This window comes from Macrotis lagotis, chromosome X (assembly GCF_037893015.1).
Source record: "Macrotis lagotis isolate mMagLag1 chromosome X, bilby.v1.9.chrom.fasta, whole genome shotgun sequence".
Taxonomy (NCBI): Eukaryota; Metazoa; Chordata; class Mammalia; order Peramelemorphia; family Peramelidae; genus Macrotis; species Macrotis lagotis.
Genome location: NC_133666.1, coordinates 187,344,466 through 187,372,363, shown reverse-complemented (window position 1 = coordinate 187,372,363; position 27,898 = coordinate 187,344,466). Strand labels below are relative to the sequence as shown.

Below are 27,898 nucleotides of genomic sequence, written 5' to 3'. Positions count from 1 at the left end.
GTTTTGGGTAGAAATTATTCTAAGGTTTCTTCATGACTGGCTCTTGACTTAGGTTAAATACTTTTGATTGTGTTTAATAAAAACTGATTTACATTTATTTCCATTTCTTGTTTTTAATCTTGAATGAATTGAATTTTGTCAAATGAAAATGCTAATAGGAAAATGAGAAAGATGAACATTTATTCATTGCTGGTAGCACTGTAAACTTATAAAAATATTTCTGGAGAGGAATCAAGCAATAGGAAATCATAAGCTACAAAAATTATCATGTCCTTGGACCCATTCTTTAGTATTAACAAAAATTGTAAAACTTGTCTGCTGAAAAAATTTCCTGGCATTTTTATGTTAAACATAAATATCTGAAATAATCTGAAACAACATGTTAAACAAAATTATCTGAAATAATCTGAATATCCAATGGTTAAATAAATTGTGGTACATTATTGCACCGTTGTGTAATGAAATACTATAAAGCAATTAGTTGACCAAATAAAATGGATGCAAATAACTTTAGAAAGACTTTTTTTGGGAACAATACAGTGTTTAAAAAATAGCAGGGGGCAGATAGGTGGGCAGTGGATAGAGCACTGGCCCTGGAGTCAGGAGTACCTGGGTTCCAATCTGGCATCAAACACTTAATAATTACCTAGCTGTGTGGATTTGGGCAAGCCACTTAACCCCATTGCCTTGCAAAAACCTAAAAAAATAAAAATAAAAAAAATAGCAGAACTAGAAGACTGACCACAAAAATGTGAAAAAGTAAATGAAAATGAATGAACAAAGAATTCTAATGGGAATTTAGAGTGAACTATAAAAGAACTATAGTTCTTTTATAGGCATTTAACAGTTTTTCTAAAAATATTTCATTTTTAAGTTAATGCAAATAAAGGACTTATTAATGATAAATGCCAAATTAATAACTGACATTTACAAAGCAGTTTAAAATCTGCAAAGTAATATACATGTATTATCTCAGCTGAATCTTAAAACAACCCTAAGAAGTTCAAAGTGCTGGAGAGGTTTGGAAAAAGATACTGCTTTGGGCTGAAAAGCTTTATATGAGTGGTAGAATTTTTTTTTTTAGGTATTTTTGCAAGACAAACGGGGTTAATTGGCTTGCCCAAGGCCACGCAGCTAGGTAATTAAGTGTCTGAGGCCATATTTGAACTCAGGTACTCCTGACTCCAGGGCTGGTGCTCTATCCATTGTACCACCTAGCTGCTCCTTTGAGTGGTAGAATTTAAAGTTAAACAGGACCTAAATTACAGAGAGTTGATTTCCAATGGGAGAAGCAGTTGGAAAGAAAAGATATCTAATCCTCTCATAATCCAGTAATACAACTTAGAAAACAACTAGATAGGAGTTAAATTTTACAGATAAAGAAATAGTCACAAAGACGTCAAATGATAAGTCCAGTTAGCTAACCATTTAGTTACAAACTAATCAGAAAATTAGTAGTAAAAACAGGTATAAATTCAGTCTTTTGGAGTCTAGGTTAACATTCTTTTCCAGACTAAATGACACAATTTCCTCCTAATCAAACAACAATACAAACTCCCACACAGGACTATGTGGAAAGAATTCAATATTAATGGAGATTTAAAAAAAACTGAGGAGACAAATGCTTTTATGGATTAAAACTAAAGAGAAAACTCCTTGCTTATTTAGTGGAATTCATTTTTCCAAGATATGAACATACTATTATTTTAACTACCTTCTCGCTGAGAGGATCGTGCCACATTTTTCTCAGATAATGAATTAGCATCACTATGATGACAAGGTGAACCAGAAGCTCTGGGAGCAGATGAACTTGGAGAAGTAGCTGCATCTTGAAAATACAAAAGACACCACCATGAATGCAACAAATTTGTGATTTTGGCAATTACATTTTTTATATTTCTGAACCATTCTTTAAAATGTCCCCCAAAGTACATAATAATAAATATACATGTCACACTGCAACTAAGATTAAATACAGCAAACATACCCCAAACACTGGTCTACTTCCAAAAATCTCCTTTTATTAACTCCAAGATTTAAGTGAAATAAAAATGAAAAACATACATAATTTTAGTACAGTATCATTTCTTTTGAATTTGAGTAAGATAAATCTAATAAGTTTAATGGTGTCAACTTAAACTTATGTAATATCTTCTTGTTTTTTTTTTTTAGGTTTTTGCAAGGCAAACGGGGTTAAGTGGCTTGCCCAAGGCCACACGGCTAGGTAATTATTACGTGTCTGAGACCTGAGATTTGAACCCAGGTACTCCTGACTCTAAGGCCGGTGCTTTATCCACTACGCCACCTAGCTGCCCCTATGTAATCTTCTAAAGCACTTAATATACATTATTTTATTTGAATCTCACAACAACCCTGTGCCCCTTAGGTACTTAGGGTATTATTGCTTCCATTTTACAAATGAGAAAACAGAAACTTGAAGAAGTGGCTTGTTTTATAGTAATTTATAGTAGTTTACACTAATGATGGTAATAGGAGGAAAAAATCTAAACTTAGTTCTTACTGATTCCAAGTCCAGAACGTTTTCCATCACAGCTATACTCAGTGTCTCAATGTAAATATTTGTTGTATTATGAATACTGTTTCTAATGCTAGAAAAGGAATAGATTCATTACACGAATTTCCTCGTTGGGATCAATTCATAAAAATTGATTTCAAAAGCATATTTAAATTTTTTTTTAAACATTAATTATTTTAAAACCAGGAACAATGTACTATTTAAAAAAACACTGTAAGGGGCAGCTAGGTGGCGTAGTGGATAAAGCACCGGCCCTGGAGTCAGGAGTAGCTGGGTTCAAATCCGGTCTCAGACACTTAATAATTACCTAGCCATGTGGCCTTGGGCAAGCCACTTAACCCCGTTTGCCTTGCCAAAAAACCTAAAAAAAAAAAAACCAACTCTAAAAAACACTATAAAAGATTATAATTAGGAGCATGAATTAAGAATTGGAAAGGACTTTAGATGACATCTAGTTCAGTATGGTGAATTTATTGCTGAGGAAACAGACTAAGAGAAGAAATGATTTCTTCAAAGTCAACAAGGTAATAAGTGAAAAGGGTGGAACTTGAACCCAGAACTTCTTCACTGCAAGGTCAGGACTTCAGTCACTATTTCATACTGCCTTTCAGCCTCACAAATAAACTGAAACTGCTTTCTCCAGAGACTTTATGTGAAAAATACAAAGGTGTTTTTCTCAATTCTCATTCTTCTTAAACCTCTCTGTAGTATCAGACACTGTTGAATCCTCTTTCCCCCTGGTTAATATTCTCTCCTCTGCTATTTTTTGCCTAGATTCTCTTCTTACCTATCTAACTGCTCCTTTTTCAGTTTCTTTTGCTAGCTAATCACCCATATCCTATATATCCTATCTGCTGACTGGGGATAATCTTTTTTTTTTTTTTTTTTTAGATTTTTCAAGGCAATGGGGTTCAGTGGCTTGCCCAAGACCACACGGCTAGGTAATTATTAAGTGTCTGAGGTCGGATTTGAACCCAGGTACTCCTGACTCCAAGGCTGGTGTTCTATCCACTGCACCACCTAGCCACCCTGACTGGGGATATAATCTAAAGCTTTCTCCTGGGTCCTTCAGTAGAAGCTCCTCAACAGAAGCTCCTTGCACTGACAAAAATCACAGTTCTTATCCAAGTAAGTATATTACATTATATATTTGCATGTATATGTATTTAGTGTGCACATGCGTATGTCTGCACTATAGCCACGATACATATATGTATACATAATATACACAAAAAAACAAACCTATATATGTGCCTGCTGACTCTTTGAGGGTAGGAACTAGTCAACTTTTGGCCTCTGTATTCATAGCCCCTACCAGAGTACCTGGCATAGGGCAAGTACTTAATAAATTCATGTGGATTAGCAGATGCTGTAGAGAAGAGTTAGGTTTCAGGATACCCTCTGCAATCTCTTCCATCTCTGGGATTCTATAAAATATTTCTCCCCACTCCAGTGCCTATTGTAAGGCACCATGACACAATGAAAAGACAATAAAACTCCCAGCCAAGAAAATCTTGTCTTTAAACTAGAATGACTGACACCCTAGGCAAGTCATCTCTTTTCTAGCAACTCTAAGACAATAATATTGCAGAGCAGTTGGAGATCTGCACTGGTAGGAGTTTCCTCACTGGAAACCAGTTTCCAAAGTTCACCTAAACCGATGAAATCACAGTTCCTGGCAACAAAAACAAACAAACAAAAAAAACCACCTAAAAAACCCCCATCTTCTTCTCCATCTCTCTTATTTCCCATCCTACTTATCAATCTGCATTAATCCTTGCGGATCTTATTCTCCAGGCTTATCATTTAATGTCAGACTCATTCTTACAACCTTTAACTCTTAAGTAATCAACATGTTCTTGCCAAACCCCAAGAGTGTAGCAGGTCTGAGATATTTAGTGCAAAAAGGAAAAAGAAATTAACAAAAACTAGTATCACTCTGGGTTCTACCACCCAGTGCCATGTTGGGATGCTTGTATCAATTGGTAATTATAAAAGAAAATACTTAAGATCCTCTCTAATCATGTGATCCAATCTGGATGTCCCTAGAAAAACTGTCTTTTTAACTGTAAATCAAAACACAAGGCAGTTCTTTCAAATTACTACCTCCCTTCAGCCTACAACTGATTATAAATAATTCGGGCATTCACATGTGTATGGGTTTGTAAAACAGCAAGCTAAAAAGGAAATTTTCTTAGTATTAGTATAATTTTAGGATGTTGTATTACTTTTCGAAACTGGGTATGTGAGGGAAGCATTTGTTGTTTCATTGTTCCACTTCCTGAACATTTGTGGTTTGCCATTTTCTTCTCCAGTTCATCAGAGGCAAAGAGAGTTAAGTGACCTGCCCAGGGTCACATAGGTAGATCTGAGGCTAGATCTGAAGAAAATAGTCTTCTGATTCCAGGCCTGGAGTTCTATCCACTGTACCACGTAGCTGCCTTACATAGTATTCATGATTAGCATAAGAAGATAATTGAAACACATATAGCTAACAGCTGCTGGAAAAGATAAAGAAGTAAATAAAGTTTGTGAGAAATTTGAAAAGTTCTTCCAAACCAAATTACCACATATTTTGATGCCAGTTGATATCAATTCAATTATGGACACAGGAAAATATGGCAAAAAAAAATTGTATGTATGTAGAGATGTGTATGTGTGCATGCATACAGACACATATATATGTATATATATATATATACATGTGTGTATATATATTATATATATATGAAAATATGGTTAAATTTCAGATAAAAGAATCCAAAGGCTTGTAAGACTATAAGTCTTATCCTACAATTATTATTAATATTATTATTATTATTACTCAATAAAGAGTTGGAAGGTGCTAGATATGGCAAATTTTATCTTCTCTCCTACCAAAAAAAGGAAAAATGATTAATATTGTGAAAAAGACTAGTCACTGACGTAGAAGTAACTTTAGAATCATGTTGGTGTGCAGTCAAACTATCAATTAGTTCATGGAAAGGTCAAAAAATCTATATTGAATTCAAGAAAAGGATAAATATGAGAAGAACACCATATACAATTCCAACAGCTTTAATCTGCCCAATTCAATAAGTCACAGATAGCAAAAACGGGAAAACTAATGAATGGGCAGATATTAACAATGGTTATCTGCCATTTCTGCCAAAGTTTACCAATATGAAAGCATTAGGCAGCCACCAAAGAGACCAAAAAAAGCCCACAAACTGCCATAGTCAACAGACATGGCAATAGTTTATTAGAATTCAAACTCATTTATAAAATACCATTGAAGAGAATGATAAAAGAGTATGAATACTTTAACTTCTTAGCATAGCAAAAGGGATTAGAGGAGTAAATAAATCTGCAAGAAACTTGGGATAATGTTTAGGAACTATTGTGTATGGGAGCACTGCAAACTATCATCATCACCTGGTGTCCTTGAGCACCAGAGCCTTGTCTTACTAAATGCCAGGGGAGTGGGAGTAGACTAGAGACTGGGAAAGCACTGGTATTTGGTTCAATAAATGGAGACCTTGGAGATCTTGGTACAAAGGGAGAACTTGTCTTCCTTACCTCCCCATCCCTTCAACGCTCACCTGGGGAAGATTGAGGGAGTCCAGAAAAGGACTCAGCATATGGCATCTGGAAAAGGGACTCCACAGGATAAGCATCAGTAAAGCTAGATTAACAAAGATTATCCATAGATGCAAATGACAAGAAGAAAAATATATATATATATATAATGGTACAGATGTCAGTTTCTCTACTGATCATTCACTTTGTAACACAGGCATTCTTAACCTTTTTGTCAGATAATACTGTATAAAGATGATAGTCTTTGATGAGCAGTTGTGCTACTTAATATTGTGCAGCCTCATAGACAGGCCTCCTTGGAGGTTAATGATTTTCCTTTGTTTATAGATAAATATTTCCTTCTCTTTTGGTATAGGGTGGTCACCTTGGATAGATGGCTTCCACCTATAGGTTTTGTGGTAAATCCCAGAGATTAGATCTTCATATCTAATCTATATTTTCTGTCATTTTATTTTAGCCCTAATATTCTGAGACATATTAGTTTCTATTTGAGTTTAATGTCACTGATCTAGAGGACCTAATTCCTTTTCATCCTGGGCTCTGTAATGGATCTCCTTCCCATCAAGGTGGGAAATATTTTTTGGTCAATTTAAATTTTCGTATATGTATTATAGGAGGGTCAATAAACAGGATACTTTCTGTTGTTACAACTCCAAGGAATCTTGAATGATCCTGTTATATGGATAGGAGACAAGTTGCGGTAAAAGAGCTCATTGGAAGACATTTAATTCATTTATTCACTCATTTATTCATTCATTCATTCATGGCAATGGGGTCAAGTGACTTGCCCAAGGTCACACAGCTAGACAATTATTAAGTGGCTGAGGCTGAATTTGAATTCAGGTCTTCCTGACTCCAGGGCCGGTGCTCTATGCACTGCACTGCCCAGCTGCCCCAAAGATATTTAATTTTACTGAATCAAATACTTTTTAAACATAATCAACAAATAAGCACAATGGAATCTTATAATTTTCTTTATCTTCAGTTAATTGAGATGGTAAAGATGAAGTCCATTATTGATTATATCTTATGAAAGCTTGTTTTTTCTCTACTAATATCCTCATCAGGGATGCCCTTACTTTATGATCACTTTTTTCCAGTATTAACATGATCCAAGATACCTTTCTTCTTCAGATAACTATTATATTAATTCCCCTATCTCCCTTACAATTACCATCTCCAATATAGATCTCTATATAGTCTTTTTTTTTTTTTTAGATTTTTGCAAGGCAAATAGGTTTAAGTGGTTTGCCCAAGGCCACACAGCTAGGTAATTATTAAGTGTCTGAGACTGGATTTGAACCCAAGTACTCCTGACTCCAGGGCTGGTGCTTTATCCACTGCGCCACCTAGCCACCCCCGATCTCCATATATTCTTGATCCAATATAGTTATTTTTCTCGTTCTGCAAATAAGTCAAGAAAGATACTAAGGTCACTTTTGATCTCAATGTGACAAATAAAACTGGTTAAATTTCTAAATATAAATAGTACTTCTTATATCTAGGAAATATACTGTATATGGTCCCATTGAGTACTCGAACTGAAAGGAAGAAAAGGGGAAGTGGTCTGAATTTGGAAAATTAAATAGTGCTTTTAATGACCCCACCTTCCTTGAAATACTGTCTTTTTAACATAGTTGTTCTCCTAAAGAAGCTACATCATTGTAAATGTTGAAACACCAGAATTCTCTTAAGGCTAAAAAAAAAAAAAACAAAAAAAAACTAGTGTAATCCAAAGGGCAATAGAGACACTTAGACAATATAAGTAGGCAATAGTATTCTTTATAATTAATTACAAGGAAATAACAGAGATGTTACTGAGGAAGTGAATGATAGGAAATGAAGGTATAGATAGGGAGAACAAGGTTAATACATAGATAGAATAGCCTAAGAACTGCACTAGTAAGCCTGGAATGTTTAAGGACCCGGGGTGGGGGGGGCAGTTTCCTGGGTAAATCGTTTGTGGAAAATTGATAGGAGAATATGGACAAAAATCACAAGAAAACTATGATCTACGGTAAAAAGAATACCCATGCTGATAAGATTATGAATGTAGAGTTAACTCAAATTACCTGACCTCACTGACAAAAGGAATGTTGCACTTCATAAACCAGTTGGATTACTGGTGCTGCCATCTAGAGTCTATAGATATTAACAATCTCAAAAGAATTAGAAAGATTGTCTCAACTTCCAAGGATATTGCATTCTAAAAATTAATTTATTTCAGTTTATGGGAATTTAGAACATATTTTCCCCCAAAAAAATCATATTAAAAATAACAGGGTCCCATAAAACCCTAATGAACACACTAAATAATTCAACTAATCTGTACTCAAATCCTATTAATTGCCCCATCAAGGCATGGGAAAGTCTCTGGGTTCTTAAAAGCTACATGGACTCTAGCAAGTGCTGCCTGCCATGAGAAAGGCTTCAATATATATCATATGAGAATCAATTAAAGCTTGGAATTCATGAGAAAATTTGTCCCTATGTATTGAATTACTTTGGTCTCTGTAACTTATAAAGGTATGGAGAAACTGTGATCTGCTTAAGTATGGGAAGTTCTCACAATGCATGAATTCTTGGACCTTTTCAATTATAGTTGAACAACAGAGACTAATCAATCTGGAGTCCCCCTGAGGTCATGAATAAGTCTGGTGCCAAGAAAAGGGAAAGACTCCGCAGGAGTCTTGAGTATTAGCACATGTCTATGAGTTTGTGTGTGTCTCTATGAAGAAGCATGTGTGTCTATATGTATGGGAGTGAGCCCATTAAAATGTGAGCTCCTTGAGGGCAAGAAGTATATATTTGCCTTCCTTTGTATCCCCATAGTTTAGCACAGTGCCTGACATATATTACTTAATGCTTGTTGAATGGCAAGCAACTGGTCATGGATGTATATGGATATTTATTATCAAGTATTTCTTAGCTGAAGACTACATGGAATAAAATACACATAAAACTAGTAAATACATAGTAATTCTTCGTTTGAAAATTCCAAAAGGTACTTTAGGGTCTTACAGCTTTTATTTTCTTTATGAACATTTATCTTAATTATAGTGATGAATCCTTGAAGAGTTCATTAATAATGGAACTAACAAGTTAAGAGAATTTAGAAAAAAAGCATTTGTGTACTTAGTATTATCTCCTGTAACAACTGTTTGCAATGAACCATAGACTAATGAACACCTAGATTCAAGAAAGATACTATGTCAAGGATATAAGAACAACATGTTCTGAAAGTTTCATTCAATGATATTCATTCAGAATCTTTTGAACTGAGTTGCTTCTTTTCTTTTTCTCATTAATATTGGAAGTCTTTTGAATTTTAAGAATTTTTTTTTTTACCAAAAAAGCAAGCCTTACCTGAACTTGACGTAGTTCTTCTTGCCCTCAAGATTGGATAACTTCCAACCTCTAAAGATTTTGTTAAATCAAGATCATGTAAAATTAGAAGATAACCAGAAGAGGTTGAAATCAGCATTTTGGAACAATCTGGAGTTAACCTCATTCTCATAAGAAACCGTGTATGAAAGAATTTCTTATGTGGGCATCCATCTTCTGTGCACCTATGGATCAGAAATAGTTAATAGTTATTCAAATACTTCCCAAACATTGCTTTTTAAAACACTGTTAATTACTGGAGAAAAAGCTAACCTAACTAACCTAACAATAATACATTTCCATTTGTCCAAAATAGCTGGAGAATGAAGCACAGAGTATTTATCACCCTTCAAATCCAAGACTACTACCATGCAATAGTAGATAGTTTCATGAATTGCAGTGTCCAAAAGTAATTTGTTGCCTGATGGTCAATTTCTTGGTTAAATCTCTCTGAATCAGATAAGACAAAATATCTGTTGCTGATTTGTACCCAAATCCTTCCAGCTTACAATCTATCGGTACAGACTTTGGGAACTCGGGGTCACTGCCATGTCAAAATGAGGCACTGGAATAAGACTGGAGAATAGAGTTTATAAATCACCAATTTTCTAAGTATTGACATATGATAAAGTAGACAAACTAAAAGGAAAATAATAATACTTCTTTCAAAACCGAGAGGTCTTATGGTATTTAAAGTTCATCATTATGAACATTAATGATTACTGTAGGATGTAAAAAAGGTATAGATGATAATGAATCTGTACTATATTTATAATACTCAAAATTGCCCCCTTCTTAGTCTTTTTTAAAATAAATACAGTAACAGTTTGATAACTTGTTCTATGCATCTCTCATGAAAAAGGGATAAAATGGGTTTATAAACTCTCTACTTCTTTGAATACTAGATAGATAAGTTTACAGACACTTTTTGATTCCCTATCCCATCAATGAAGAAAAACCACTTTCAAAAAGCATGAGCAGTAAAGAAGAGAAGAAACCAAAAGAGCCCAGAAACTGCTTCCATCAACAAAACTTTATATCTTTGCCAGGTGGAGAGAAGATGGGAGTAACATGGATTCAAGAGATGTCTGAACTTAGGGGGGGGAAAAGTTGTATCTTTATTTCATTATAACTGGTTTCCTTTGTAATCCCACCTGAGCTAGAGAAGGAAATGGCAAACCACTCCAATATCTTTGTCAAAACCTTAAATAGGGTCACAAAGAGTTGAACATGACTGAAAAACAACTGAACTGAAATATTTGATACATTTAAAAAATTATTCTGAGAATAAGTTCATATGATTCAGCAAAATGACAAAGGGGTCAATGACATAAAAAGTTTAAGAATGCCTACATTACAAAGCAAAGTGAGCAGAACCAGAAGAACACTGTACACAATAATAGCATAATGTCATGATTGTGAAACTCTTAGCTAATCTATTCCATACAAAGATCCAAGACAATTCCAAAGGACTCACAAAGGAAAAAAATTATCTACATCCAGAGAGAAAATTAAGGAACTCTGAGTACATAGTGAAATATACTTTTTTTCACTTAAATTTTCTTGCTTTTTTTTTTGGGAGGGCAACATGGTTAATAAGTAAATATGTTTTTTATGACTTACATAATTGATATCATATTGCTTGCCTTCTCAATGGGTAAGGAAAGGACCTGAAGGGCGGGCAAAAACTGGGAACTCAAAATTTGAAAAAAAAATTAATGTTGAGACAGACAAATTATTTAAAAAATGACTCAGAGAACAAACTCATTTGTGAAACACTAAAGGAAGAAAGTGGAAGATATGTTATCTTAAAAAACAGTAAAATACAGTAGAGGGGGAAATGAGCCTGTTAAAAAGATTATCATATGTGATTCATTCCAGAGACAGAGCTGATGGTATCTGAATATAGATTGAAGTACATTTTTTCTTTTTCTCTCACTTTTTTTTTAAGGTTTCTCATTGTATGGGTGTTGGGGCAAATGGAAATGGCTTTCGACAAGAAAGAAACTGCTAAACCTAACTAAATACATAACATACAAAAGAAATCTTTGTTATAAGCATAGATTTACACAATGGTAAAGGTATTTGGGGAATCTATCTTTAAAAATATCCAAAAGAAAGAAAATTCCAGAAAAATGAAAAATATCATAAATGTTATTGTCTCCCTCTCCCTCTCAAAATAAAACAAAAACAAAATTAATGAGAGCAGCAACTACTGACACATAGGATGACTTTCTCATCTTCATTATGAAATGGATTTATTCAATGGATAATTTTGATTATAAGCCGCTGAAAAGTTTTTGCACAAATAAAAGCAATAGTTACATTCAGAAGGGGAAGCCTTAATGAGAGGGAAATGTCTTCAACAAAGTTCTCTGAAAAAGGTTTGAAATGAAAAATGTATAGGGAATATTTTATATATATATATTTTAAACTGTCATTCCTCAATAGACAATAAGTCCAAGGATATGAAAAGACAGTTCTCAAGAAAAGACAAGCTGTTAACATTATGAAAAAATGCTCCAAATCACTAATAATAGGAAAAATACAAGTTGGAATAACTCTAAAGTTTCATATCACACATATCAGACTGATGTGGAGACATCAAAATATCTTTATACTAATACACAAATGGAGGAGCTGTGAATTAGTTGAGTGTTCTAGAAAAAAATTTAGAACTTTATCAAAAAATTCACTAAGCCGTGCTTTACCCTGTGAGTCAACTATTTCTTTCTAGGTTCAAAGATTCATGCTCTAAAGATTTATAAACAAATAGATGAATTTGTTTAGAGTTTACTCTGTTCTCCTTCTGACAAACCTGTTAGTGTCCCAAATGATGACATTTCCATTGAATCCTGACCTAACTAAAAGTCTTGTATTAGTATCATCCCTGAGGGAAAGGATTGCTTTTTGTAACAAATAACTGGAAAATTGTGGAATGGTTGAACAGAAAAACTGCATATGAATTTGACACCATATTAATGTACAAAAAAATGTGGGAAGATTTGAATGAACTGATGCAGAGAGCAGTGACCAGAACCATATGATTATTATACAATAACCATTCACAATAAAGCAGAGGAAAACTGTGAGAGACTTAAGAACTCTTGATCAGTGTAATGAAGAATCACGACTCCAGTGGACTGATGATACAATTTACCCCTTGGCAGGGATATCATAGGACATAAGTAAAATGAGACATTAATGAAACACATATTTTTAGATTTGCCCTTACCAAAAGAAATTGTTTTGTTTTATTAAGCTCAATTTTTACAAGGTGAGGGTGAAGGGAATTGGGAGGGAGGGAGGCTAGATTAATGAGGCAGCAAAGTAATGTTTAAAAATGTTAATGAAACATTTTTTAAAAAATACATGAGAACAAAAGAACATTCAGAAGAGATCAAAGACAAGCAGAGCAATGTTTGTTATAATCCCATAACATTTAATATGTATTTAAAAAAACAAACTCCATGTAACCAATTCAGCTTTATACAATCCATTTTTCTATCCTTTGTATAAAACAATGTTTATTGACGATTTCTGGGTCATAATAAATTTTTTAAATCAACTGAATCATAAAACAGGGAGACTATCGAAGATATTAAAGGTATTAGCAGTATCATATAGGGTAGTAGCATCAAGTACCAATGGGAACAGAGGTCCCTACACTGTATCTAAGGCTCTCTTGGTGGTCACATACTGACTTAGAAAAACCACATTAAACATTATCTATGTTGAATCAAAGGTGTCAAAACCCAATTTAACACTCTTGAGTGAAGTCCAAGCATTAAAATCTAATTGGGAAATATTTATTAAAATGAATAAAAATTAAATAGAACATAGATAACATTAATATGGGGTTTTCTAAGTCAATATATGGTCTGAATATATTGGCACAATCCAGTAACTCCCACTTCTATTTCAGTTTGACATCACATCATCATTATACTAGGAGCAGCCTCTCTTTAACATTTTTTTTAAAATCAGATTGCATCTGGCTTGGACAGTGGAAATATTTATAAAATTTCACTTTTTATACCATTTGTATTCTGAAAGACATTTTTAGATCTGGCCTGGCCATGTCGGTTATTATAGAAATTAAGGCTGCACCTGTGATTTAACTGGTATGAAATTTTCCTTACTGAGGAAAACTTCCTCTACCAATACAGGCTGGTACTTTATTTGAAAGTGGGAATCTTAGAGAGTTGCACATAACAAAGAGGATAAGTAACTTGCCAGTGTATGTAAGAGGTAGAATATGAAGCAGTCTTTCTGGTTTAAAAAACAGCTCTGTATGAAGTTTTTAAAATGACAGTTATTTTTCACTTAGGCAATTAACATTTTAGCACAAGGATATTCAAATAAAAATAGCACATTAATAAATGCTTAGATAGGAAGAGGTTCAGAGGAAACATTTTTCATAAAAGACTTTTTGGTAAAAAGCATTATTTGTATACAGTACTAGAGAAGTAATCTATTAATGTAATTCACTTCACTTCTAAGTAGGGAATTATGAAAAAATTATTTTTAAATCAGACTCATTTTATAGGCATTTATTAAGTAGTCTATTAATTTATGACATATTTTTCAAATTTTATATGACTAGGAGATAGCAAATAGATCTCATGATCTGGATTTTTTTTTGTTCAGTCACCTTCTGCTCTAAAGATTTATAAAAAAATAAATGAATTTGATCAGTTTACTTTGTTCTTCTCACAAACCTGTTAGTGTCCCAAATGATGACATTTCCATCGAATCCTGACGTAACTAAGAGTCTTGTGTTAGTATCATATTCAATGTTCTTCACCCAGCTAGTGTGACCATGTAAAGTGCACACCTTTGAATTTAATTTTCTCAGGTCCCAAAGGGCTATTGTAGTATCATCAGAGCATGTTGCAAACAGTCTATTATCTAGAAACCTACCAAAAAAGGAAAAAGGAAAATCAGTTCATTCCATCTCTCAATAAATAAAATATGGAAATAGTATTAATACCCTCACTTCATAATAGTAAAAAAAAAATCATGTAACAAAATGTTTTTTTAAAGATATTCACCAGTATTAGGAGGGTCAAGTTGAAATAAAATCAAGACAAAGGAAAACATTCTCAGTTTTTGTTTGGAATGAGAACTAGAATAGGCAAGTGAAAATAGAAATCTTAAGGTTTACCTCATAATCAAAGCACATTTGGCAAAGCACATTTGGCACATGTGACATAAGTGATACATATAAAAGAAACTTTAGTACCAGTGGAAAATAAGATTGGCAAGGGAATTACTATCAATATAACTGTTTAAGGTTAATTACCATTACTAATGAAATTTAGCCAAAATGGAAAGCTTCCAGTCTGTTCATAAACATGGAACTAGAAAGAATCTTGGAGGTCCATCTCTTTCCATCTTTTCATTTTCAAGATAAGGACACTGAGCCCATACAGGTTAAAATAAATGACTTGCCCAGGGCATACTAAGAGCAAAAAATTTATAATGGCTAATAAGCTTTCCCCTTCTAGAAGTAAACTGATTTATAACCATTAACACCAAAAGCTGTCAAGTGGCAAATTCAATGTATTTGGCCAAATAGTAATAAAAAATAAGCTTTTATTAGATCAACTAAAGAAAAGAATTTCAGACTTAGAATTTTATAATAATATGAATAATAAAATTTATATCTACTTATTTTCAGGTTTTTAAAAGCCTATTACAATGTAATCCCAGATTACAATGCTGATTCCCAATCCAAAAGTTCTCCATTATGACACAATGACTCTCAATTTTTATCTTTTCTTTAATTTTGATTTAAGTAGATTTTAAAATTGCATTAATTTTTAAAATTTACAAATATAAAAAAACTTCACTAAATGGGAATATATTCCATTCCACCCCACCATCTGGCAAAATCTTATCATTGAACCAACTACTTCAAAGTAATAAAATTATTTTTAACATGTATTCCTGATGATTTATTCTCTCACCAATCCATTTTCCCTCTTTAAGAATACATTCCAAACAGTATAATGGCAAGTAAGCAACCAAAGAATGGCACTCAAGTATCAGGATTCCCTAAAATGAACTGCAACTTTGAATTTGAAAGACATGACCTACTATTCCCTTAATCATCTACTTAATTGTCAAAGACAATATGGGAAAAGAGGATTTTTTTGGGGGGTGAGGTGGAACCCTTACAAATAAGTAATGCTAGGATTAAACAATCAATCAAATTAAGGAAGCAGTTTACCAGGAGAATTTTCCTCCCCTCACTCGATTAATCCATAAAAGGGAAAAAACACATTGTCAGATATACAAATTTTAACTACAAAATACAATTCATTTGGGGGAAAATAATAATTAAAAGAACACTTCATGTATATACCAACTGTAATTCTCAATTCTGTGGCCAACAATGATTAGATTTTTCATGGTAATGTAAAATAACAATAACATAGATAAATAAAACCTATAGGTTTAAAAAAACCCAAACTCATATTTTTTTCATTAATCATAGCCTCCTCTTTCTCCCCCATCTCCCAGCCATTATTCTAAAGCTGACAAAGCAGTGGAAAATTGACAAAAGTGTATTTCTTTTCTTTCCTTCTACTGTAATTTATTTGAAGCTGCACATACATTAAATGTATAGATAGTAGCCAAGTTCACTAACTTCTAAGAAAATTTCTGCTTACCAGCAGAAGTATTAAGGTGGTGCAAAATATAGAAGACAGGCAGAAATTCAAGAAGTTCAATCAGCCCTCCCTCCAATCCCCAAAGTTCACTTTCTAAGAATTGCCACCTCAATGCAAACTTATAAAAAAGCAAAAGTCTTAAGACAACTAGGAAACCTAAAACCTATCATTACTAAGTTAATTCCAAGAAAATATACTAGGCTAAAATCAGAAGACACTAGGGGAAAAAAAATGAGTCCTGAACACTCCTTATTCACTCATACATACCTGGAGAAACCCAGTTCAGTTCTATTGCATCAAAATTCCACCTACATATCCACAAAGACACCTAGGAGTACAAACAATATAAGATCCTACAATATTATAAAGCTTCAGTAACATCTTAAACTGTCTTGAACATTCTATTAATTGGTAATGGCAATGGCTAAAATAGAACAAAATACCTTGTCTTTTTTTCCCCAATTCTCCCAATTTGTGTTCCTTGCAAAGTTGAATCCTTATTAAAATATCTGAGATATATGTTTTAATACTCATGGCAAAAATATAGTAAAGCATAAGTTTAATTATTAAAGAAAAATACAAAAAAACAATCTCCATTTAAAATTCTAGAGATGAACATGACTATTTTCCACATTCCATAATGATTAGACATACTTGCCTTAACAAAAGTATAATTTACTTCAAAGTATAAAACATGAGTCCCTAACATGCTAAACAGATGAGAATTTATATGAACTCTTCAAGAAAACATTAAGAACAAAAATGTGGCATTACAAGAGTACTAAAGTACTAGATTTAACAGCAAATTACCATGTAAAAACCACTACCAGAATAAACTATTTTAAGGAGTGCAATTTAAATGTCATCTTTTTTCTAACACCAGAAGGAAAAAAAGGCTCTGCATAATGATAAATTTTTATTTCATATATTCTCACAAGATAACATTTTTGGGAATTCCCACTATCTACATGTAACACCTCACTTAACCAGATGTCACTCATCATTCACCTTTCTCTAACAATGACCAATAAACCCAAACCTCTGTGACCCCTAAAACCTCTGAAATGAAACTCATATTTTAATCATGGCAGAACTTTTGCTAACTAGAAGCAGATTTAATAAACAGATACATAAATTTTATAAATGTGGCAGAATAGAAATACTGTGAATTGGGAGTTCTAGTTCTGACAGCCATTAATTAGCTATGTGTCTTTGGGGGAAGTAATTTCAACTCAGTGGGACTCAAATTTCACATCTGTAAAATGGAAAGACCGTACAAAATGAAAGGCAAGGACCCTTTTGATACTAAAAATCCAAGAACTGAGGAACCCAGATTATGTTTCCCCAATCCATAAAAGACACAATAAATAGGGTTAGAGCAAGCACTGACACCAAAAGAAGAGACACATAAAACTATTAAAAACAAGTAAAAGGAACCAAAAGTCAAAGTAAGACAGAGCTACCTCTATGGAGGCAAGAACAAAACAAAACAAAAACTATACCTGAAACTATACATGAAAACACCAGAGGGCATCACTGTACTGTAGCACAGCATAAGTGCAGATCAAAATGAGGATCCTGAGTCATAAAGACAAGTTTAAATGGTCACATTATGTTTACACAGTAAGAAATATAAAATATATTCTGGGACTACAAGCTAGAGACAGAGATGTATAGGTATAGGCACACACATAAATTACAAACATACATGCATACATCTATATGTATGTGTAGATGCACATGTTTATGTATATATTCAAAGTTTAATTCCCAGGAGGTTATCTAAAATATTTAAAAGTATGGAACATTTCACTCCTCAGTGATATACAAAAGTGAGACATTATAGGTTTTCAACATTTTGCAAAACATAGCATTCAGGTCACACTGAGTTTTTATTATTTTCTACTAAATAACTTACTAACCTGATATTATTTACACAGTCTTCATGAGCTTCAGAAAGTGTTTTTATATGTTTTGAAGATATGGGGTCAAAAAGAAGAACTTCAGTCTGTTCACAAGCAACTGTTAACACTGACCTAAAAGAAAGTAAACATTTCATTTTTTTAAAAAAGATTCTTAGTATTTCTTTTAGTCAATAGTCATATTACTCTTTTCTGTGAAATCATGTTTCCTATTATCTGTTTTACATTCAATTCCTAAATTCAACATTTACCAAGATCCAAATACCAATATTCACAAGGCTTACAATATGTTTATCAAAAATTATTTATAGTCCTCCAAAACAAATAATTACAAAGTGGAAAATGTTAAAAATAAAATAAGTCATATTGTAAAACATGCAGTTATTTTATTTCACATTAAAAAAACACATTAAAATAGTAGGAAAAATATACTTTGGAACATATAATATCTACCAATCTAAATAGGCTAAGGTGATAAACTAAATCTTAAATACTATCCACAAAGTCTATTTGGTTAAATCTGATCAAATAGGGGCAGCTAGGTGGCTCAGTGGACAGAGCACCGGCCCTGGAGTCAGGAGTACCTGGGTTCAAATCCGACCTCAGACACTGAATAATTACCTAGCTGTGTGGCGTCTGGCAAGCCACTTAACCCAATTTGCCTTGCAAAAATAAAAAAAAAAATCTGATCAAATAGTTCATGATCATTTATATATTAGCTGCCTATCTATATATGTAAATACTTCACAGAATAACAATTATGTAAATAATTACACAAGTTTAAATAAGTAATTATTTAATCTGACTTCTGACCTATCACTAAACTGAAACAGCTCTTTCTTGATACTTTTTTTAATTAGTTTTTTTTTTTATTTTTGCAAGGCAATGGGTTAAGTGGCTTGCCCGAGGCCACACAGCTAGGTAATTATTCAGTGTCTGAGGTCGGATTTGAACCCAGGTACTCCTGACTCCAGGGCCGGTGCTCTGTCCACTGCGCCACCTAGCTGCCCCCTGAAACAGCTCTTTCCAAAATTACTAATGATCTTTTTTTCTTTTTATAAAACATTTTGTTTTCCCAACTACACACAGTGCTAGTTTTTATTGATCATTTTTTTGTAAAGTTTTGAGTTTTACAATTTTTCTCTCTCCCTCCCTTCCCTTACCCCCTACCACCAATAGAAAGCAATCCAATAAAGGCTTTACATTTGTAACCAGGCTGAACATAGATCAAAATTGACAGTGTTGTAAGAGAAGAATCAGATCCAAAAGGAAGAAAGAAAACATAAGGGAAAACAAAATGATATGATATATAAGACAACTTTTAAAAATTGAAGATAGGGGCAGCTAGGTGGCACAATGGACAGAGCACCGGCCCTGGAGTCAGGAGGACCTGAGTTCAAATGTGACCTCAGACACTGAATAATTCACCTAGCTGTGTGGCCTCGGGCAAGCCACTTAACCCCACTGCCTTACAAAAAACCTAAAAAAAAATTGAAGATAATAAGCTTTGGTCTTCATTTAAACTGTTCCTTCTCTAGATATGGATGACATTTTCCATCACAGTTAGTGCATAAAATGTTCTTCTGGATCTGCTCATTTCCTTCAGTATCAATTCATGCAAGTCCTTTAGGTTTTTCTGAAATCCTGTCCCTCAAGATTTCTCATAGAAACCATGGTGTCTTCAATAATCGCTAATTGCCAGATTTGATGTTTTTTTCCTCAATTCTTCAATGCGTCATTTGATATTGTACCACCATCTCTTTTTGAATAGATTCTCCTCTCTGGCCTCTTCTGAAAGTACTCTTCTCTTGATTTTCTTATCTCAAACTCAAAATATCCAAAACCAAATCCAGTACTTTTCCTCTCAAACCTATCCCTCTTCCAGACTTCCCTAATTCTATTCCAAGTCCTTAACTTTGGCATTATATTAAACTCATTATTCTCTCTCACCTTTTATATCTACTGTCTGATTAACTGCTAAATCTGAAGTTTGACTCCATAACATTTTTCACATTCACCACCTTTGTTTCTTTAGTTCAGGTCCTCAAATACCTCTCCCCTACATTAATGTAAATATCCTCCGAACTGGTCTCCTGATTCAAGTATCTCTCCAAATTCAGTCCAAACTCCAATGTATTTTAGGCATAATCTGGGATTTCTCTCAGGTCCTTAAACAGAACACTCCATCTCCTGTCTCAGTGCCCTTGCAATGGCCTCTACTCCAAGTTTAGAATGTACTCACTCCTCACCTCTTACGTCACAGAATCTCTAAGACAGTGCAAGAAGCATCTTCTGTATAAAGTCTTTCCCAACATGCTATCTTCCTGGGTCTCTAATGTAGATTGAACAGCTTTCTGTTTATTTGCATTTATTTTCTTTATATTTATTTCATGAATACATATGTCTTTGCTTCTAGTGAGTACAAATTGCATCATTGATTGTTTTTCTATCTCTAGGGTCTAGCACAGTGACAAGTACATAGAGATGTTTAGCAAATGCTTATTGATTTTTTGAATGATATATACTGAACTCTAAAATGTCTGTTGCCACTTCAAAATTATTTTCTACAGCTGTAGTTTTTAAGAGGTTTTACTACCTTTGTCTTAAAAATATTGAACTTGTGATCTAAGTATGCTACCACCAGAGAACAGTAATACCTCAACCACATAGTATCTAAATATCAAAATCATTAGTTTTATTTGACAGACAATAGGGCCATAGGCAACATGAGACAAGTACATAAAAATATCCTAGAAAGTAACAACTACAAGTAGTAGACCAAAGTAGAACAATTATCTGCATTATGACAATGACTGTAAGTCAAGAGATTTAGATAAATCCCAAGCAAGAAATGTTAACACACTACAAAAACATGGGAATCAATGAGGTCTTCCTTATTTGAACAGAAGTGGAACTGGGAAAAGGTATTTAAAGTGAATCAACTCAATCAGAGTTCAAAGAAAAAAGCAAATAGCAGATAAAATTTTTTTTTACTAGGTCTTTGTCCTGAAAAATATAAAATACACTAATTTTATCTTCTATTTAACAAAATTTAATATATAACTGCAACTATATGTTAATTTTTTTTTTAGGTTTTTGCAAGGCAAATGGGGTTAAGTGGCTTGCCCGAGGCCACACAGCTAGGTAATTATTAAGTGTCTGAGGTCGGATTTGAGCTCAGGTACTACTGGGTGCTCTATCCACTGTACCACCTAGCTGCCCCAACTATGTTAATTTTAAGAAAAAAGAGTAAATAAAATATTATTTTTGCTGTACTTATCCAACAAGATTGTATGACAGCACAGTAAGATATCCTTTTAAGTCTAACACTTCACAATCCCCCTGCCCCCCACAAAGATAGAGAAACCACAAGAAAAATAAAGTGAGGGGGAAAAAGTGTACTTCATTCTGTATAACATTTCATTTTTGATGTTCGCAGCTAATAATTAGCATGATTATTTAAGGTTTTTGCAAGGCAAATGGGGTTAAGTGGCTTGCCCAAGGCCACGCAGCTAGGTAATTATTAAGTGTCTGAGACCGGATTTGAAGCCAGGTACTCCTGACTCCAGGGCTGGTGCTTTATCCACTGTGCCACTTAGCAGCCCCTGTGCTAATTCTTAAAACAAAGAATATCAAGTGTTGCTATTTATGCTATAATTTACTCACAAAAATACATAACAGTATAGTAATACAGCCTTTATTTTTATTTTTTTTAGTTTTTACAGTACAGTCATAGTAAGAGTCACTGTAAAACTATTCAAGGACTTTATCAATTTTTCCCAAAGGTATTTAAAATTAAAATCATTCTTTCTTGAAATGGAGTCAAATGGTCAATGAAACAATGACCAAAGCTATTTTTTTTTTTAGGTTTTGGGTTTTTTTTTTTTTGCAAGGCAATGGGGTTAAGTGGCCACACAGCTAGGTGTCTGAGGTCGAATTTGAACTCAGGTCTTCCTGACTCCAGGGCCAGTGCTCTATCCACTGAACCACCTAGCCACCCCGACCAAAGCTATTCTTAAGGACCAAGAATAGGTAGAAATATACATCAGTGTTAAAGAGACAGAGAATGGGTACTAATTTTGCAAGTAGTTCACTAGTGAGTATATTTATGCTTATAGCAACTTTTGTTTTGCTGACTAATGTTTCCTTAGCAACCACAAGGTTAGGTACTCTGATAAGAGTTCTCTAAATCTAGGCCACCTGGATTCCACTCTCAACACATAATGTCAGTATCACTTGGGAAAATCACATTCACTCAGTGCCCCCAGGTTAACAGTCTAAAAACCAAATTACACAAGTGTTGCTAATTTACAATGGCAGAAGGATTTTCCTCAAGAGAAATCACAAGTCCAAACAAAAATAAAATGCTAACCCATAACCACAGGGAATGAGATAATACTGAAGTATACAGGATGCTTATAATTGTTTTCCACATCCACTATCTCAAAAAAAAAAGGAAGCAAGCACCAAATATGACCACAGTTGAAGCCACAAGTCAGGAAGACAGAAATACCTCACAAGATGAAAGCATCATGAAAGGAAAGGCACCAAAGTATTTAAATCTTTCTTCTTGAGTCTGCACCCCTAGCCAAAAACAAGGGTCTACTCAAACAACCTTATAGTTTGTGTTTTAGATTCCATTATGGAGACAAAAACTCATCCTGACACCCCGGAAGAAAAGACACTTTTAGCTCAGTTACTCAAAGGAAAAGGAGAGAACTTTTAGGAATATGCTAATAACAAAGAAACATATGCAAAATGAATTACAGGCACAAGTATTAATTTAAAGGAGAAGGATTTAAGAAATCAATAAAAAAAGGAGGAAAATATACTTAATGATCATAACTCTCACAATTATAATTAAGGAGAGAATGGTTTAAAAATAAAAATAATCAATAATTTCATTAAAGAGAATGACAACTGTGAGACAACAGACCAAAACTTGTAGGACATAGTCAAAGTACTTGGGGCAAAATTTATATTTTTCTTCTTTTTTTGGGGTACACTTTGGGGTTAAGTGACTTGCCCAAGGTCACACAGCTAGATAATTATTAAGTATCTGAGGTCGGATTTACACTCAACTCCTCCTGACTTGAGAGCCTATGCTCTATCCACTGCACCACCTAGCTGCCCCCCAACAAGCATTGTTAGTCACAATTTTAAGGATTTTGAAATATTTTGGAAGAAAACTCCTGGGAAAGCCTGTCCTCATGCTGCCATCTTTCCAAGCATTGTTAACAGAAATAAACAAGAAGCTTTCTCAATAAGATGAGGGTGAAGCAAGAATGTCCATTATCACCATTACTATTCAATATTGTACTAGACATGCTAGCTATTACAATATGACAAGAATAAGAAATTGAAAGAATAAAAATAGGCAATCAGAAAACAAACCATCATCACTCTAGATGACATCTAGAGTTTTATTTAGAAAGCCCTAGAGAATCAACTAAAAGAAATTAATTGAAATGATCAACTTAGCAAAGTTGCAGAATATAAAATAAAGATAAATTAACAGTATTTCTATTATTCAGACAGTTCTCTCTTTAGATAGATAAGTGAATCTATGGTAAAGTGATGTTTACATAATGTGAATTTGCCTGAGGACATGAAGAAGGGAGGGAAGGGGTCATATGCCCATCAAAAGACAGAGCCTGGGCATGGGTCAGGCATAGAGAAGGAATAGCTAGCCAGAACCAAGAGGAAGAACGATGTGGGGTTGGGGTTTGCAGACATATGGAGGTTAGAAACAGCTACAGTCAGTAGAAGAAAATCCACAAAGCAGTCAGGATAGACATTTGGTACTTGAATGCAGACAGAAACGACAGAAATATAGGTAGATAGGAAGAAGAGAGTAAAGGTCTTCTCTTGGTGCAGAAACTCTCAAGGTAAGTCCCTACTCTGGTGGCTTTGCATGCACACTCAGAAGGATTTTTTTTTTTTTTTTTTTTTGCTGATGGTGGTGGTGGTAGTGGTGATGGGGGAAAGGATAGGAAATGGTGGAGCACAGAGCCATGGAATAGGAGTAAAGAAAGAGCATAGTATTTTGTACTGAAAAGTTATCGTATTTGAGTTTTTTCGGAATGCTGACTTCTTTCAGCATTCTTTAAAGTCTAATTTGCATAATGCAAACATACACAAAGCAAAAACTGTCAGTATCACCAACAAATCCTGCAGGAAGAGAAGAAAAAGAAATTGTTACATTATAGACAGTATAAAATACTTGCAAATCTACTTGCCAAAACAAACCCAGGAACTAACTATAAGAACACAATTACAAAATACTTTTTATACAAGTAAGATAGATCTAAATAATTGGAGAAATATTCATTACCCATGAGTATACCATGCCAATATAATAAAAATGACAATTCTACCTAAGTTAATTTACTTATTCAGTGCCATATCAAAACTACAATGAATTATTTTAAAGAGAAAAATAATAACAAAATTCATCCTGAAGAACAAAAGGTCATGAATATCAAAACAATTCAATTTTCGAAGGAAAGCAGTACAAGAGTTCAAACAGTAATTCTCAAAACAATCTGATCTTACTTAAGAAATAGAATAGTGGATCAGTAGAATAGATTAGGTACACAAAATATAGTAGTAAATAACCATCGTAATCAACTGTCTGATAAACCTTAAGATCTAAGTTTTAGAGTCAAGTATTCACTACCTGACAAAAATTGCTGGGAAAATTAGAAAGAAGTTTGGCAGAAATAAAGCACAGACCAACAACTCATACCATATACCAAAATAAGGTCAAAATAGATAAATGATTTATACATAAAGGGTGATACAGAAGAAAAGTGGATCATTTTTACCATGAAATTTAAGAGGTATTGCAAAAACAAAACAAGAGTGAAAAAATTGAGGCAAAATTTTCAGCAAGTTTCTCTTGTAAAGTCCTCTTTTCTCAAATATATAGAAAACTGAGATAAATTTATAAAACTACAAGTCATTATTTCCCAAATGATAAATGGTCAAAGGAGGGGAATATGCAGTTTTCAGGAGAAATCAAAGCTATGTTCTAAATCACTAATGATTAGGGAAAACAACTTGGGAAATACCACCTTATACCTATTTTCTGGCTAATGTGACAGAAAAGGAATATGTTAAATGGTAGAGGGGATATGGAAAAATAGGGACACTGTTGACAGTGTTGTGAATGGATTCAACCATTATGGAGAACAATTTAGCTATGCCCAAAGGGTTATAAAACTGTGCACATATACTGAATCAGAAACATCACTACTGGGTCTGTATCCAAAAAGATTTAAAAAGACGGAGAAGGAGGGGAGGAAGAAAAGAAAGGATCTATTTGTACAAAAATATTTATCATAACTCTTGTGGTGGCAAAGAATTAGCTATTGTAAGGTTGTCCATCAAATGAGGAATGGCTGAACAAGAGGTAAATGACTGTGACGGATATTATTGGGCTACAAGAAATGATGAACAGATGGTTTCAGAAAAATTTAAGAAGTTTCAAATGAACTGATACAATGTAAAGTAAGCATTACCAGGAGAACATTATACACAATAGAAGCAATATTGAAATGATAATCAACAGTGAAAGACTTAGATTCTCTAATCAAGATAATTATTCAAGACAATTCCAAAAGATCCATGACGAAAAATGCTATCCATTTCCAGAGAGAAATGATGTCCAGATTGAAGCTTACTTTTTTTCACATCTGTTATTCTTTTTAATGTTTTTTTCTTTTGCCACATGGCTAATACAGAAACATGCTTTACTTGACTTCACATGTATTCTTATCATATTACTTGCCTTCTTAAGGAATAGGGGAGGAGCAGACGACAGGGAGACAATTTAGAACTCAAAATTTTTAAAAATGAATGCCAAAAATTTATTTAAATGTAATTGAGAAATAATAAACAAAATAAATATTTTTTTAAAAAATAAGACGGGGGCAGCTAGGTGGCGTAGTGGATAAAGCACCGGCCTTGGAGTCAGGAGTACCTGGGTTCAAATCTGGTCTCAGACACTTAATAATTACCTAGCTGTGTGGCCTTGGGCAAGCCACTTAACCCCATTTGCCTTGCAAAAACCTAAAAAAAAAAAAAAAAAAAAAAAAAAAAAAAAAAAAAGACGAATATCCAGAGGAGGGGAACCAAGGATAGTGAAGGGCTTTAAGTCTATGTCACATGAGAATCCATTGAACAAACTGGAGATGTTTACCCTCAAGAAAAGATTCAAGGGGAGCATGACAGCTATATTCTGGAGGGCCATTATTTGGAAGACACATTCAATTTGCCATGTGACCCATGAAGACAGAAGCAGGAAGAGATAGAAGTTATAAAAAAGACAAATTTAGATTTTAAGTTGAGAAAAACTTAATAATTTTTATTAACTGTCTAAAAGTGGAAGCAATAAATTTCCATTCCTTGGAGATGCTTCGAGGAAAGTGAATGATTCTTTTTTTAAAGTTTTTTTTATTAAAGGTATTATATGAGTTTTACAATTCCCCCCCATCTTACTTCCCCCCCCCCAGAAAGCAATCTGTCAGTCTTTACTTTGTTTCCATGTTGTACATTGATCCAAGTTGAGTGTGATGAGAGAGAAATCATATCCTTAAGGAAGAGACAAGAAGTCTAAGAGGTAACAACATCAGACAATAAGATATCTGTTTTTTTCTAAATTAAAGGGAATAGTCCTTGAACTTTGTTCAAACTCCACGGCTCTTTATCAGGATACAGATGGCACTCTCCTTTGCAGACAGCCCAAAATTGTTCCCGATTTTTGCACTGATTGAATGAGCGAATCCTTCAAGTTTGAACATCACCCCCCATGTTGCTGTTAGGGTATACAGTGCTTTTCTGGTTCTGCTCATCTCACTCAGCATCAGTTCATGCAAATCCCTCCAGGCTTCCCTGAAATCCCGTCGCTCCTGGTTTCTAATAGAACAATAGTGTTCCATGACATACATATACCACAGTTTGCTAAGCCATTCCCCAATTGAAGGACATTTACTTGATTTCCAATTCTTTGCCACCACAAACAAGGCTGCTATAAATATTTTTGTACAAGTGATGTTTTTACCCTTTTTCATCATCTCTTCAGGATATAGACCTTCAGTGGTATTGCTTGGTCAAAGGTTATGCACATTTTTGTTGCCCTTTGGGCATAGTTCCAAATAGCTCTCCAGAAAGGTTGGATGAGTTCCACCAACAGTGTAATAGTGTCCCAGATTTTCCACAACCCTTCTTCCAACGATGATCATTATCCTTTCTGGTTATATTTGGCCAGTCTGAGAGGTGTGAGGTGGTACCTCAGAGAAGCTTTAATTTGCATTTCTCTAATAATGATTTAGAGCAATTTTTCATATGGCTATGGATTGCTTTGATCTCCTCATCTGTAAATTGCCTTTGCATATCCTTTGACCATTTGTCAATTGGGAAATGGCTTTTTGTTTTAAAAATATGACTCAGTTCTCTGTATATTTTAGAAATGAGTCCTTTGTCAGAATCATTAGTTGTCAAGAATGTTTCAAAAGTGAATGATTCTTGATGGGTTTGTGATAATAAGAGTATTCTGAGCAGTTTGATTTGCACAAGATGGCTGTTAAGGTCCCTTCCAACTCTCAAAAAACTGATTCTGTGACTGTATATTTGGGTTAATTCAATATATACTTTAGATGTCCTTTATTAGAAATATTTGAAACAAATTCCCCACCCCAATCAATGGTTTTCTTTTTTATATAGATTACAATAATTTTATATAGGTAAAGGATTTTGAATTTCATGTAATAAGTCATTTTATCCTTTGTGATAAAAGA

General features: G+C 33.8%; 1 protein-coding gene across 1 annotated transcript in view; it reads right to left on the bottom strand.

Moving 5' to 3' along the window:
* The window catches only part of DCAF10 (DDB1 and CUL4 associated factor 10), a 46,828-nt gene that overhangs the window by 5,557 nt on the left and 13,373 nt on the right, over positions 1-27,898 (bottom strand). The window contains exons 2-5 of the mRNA XM_074204315.1: positions 18,099-18,212; positions 14,221-14,418; positions 9,482-9,684; positions 1,715-1,828 (exon numbers count right to left, since the gene is read on the bottom strand). Coding sequence (XP_074060416.1) covers positions 1,715-1,828; positions 9,482-9,684; positions 14,221-14,418; positions 18,099-18,212 — 629 coding nt within the window. The remainder of the gene's footprint in view (positions 1-1,714; positions 1,829-9,481; positions 9,685-14,220; positions 14,419-18,098; positions 18,213-27,898) is intronic.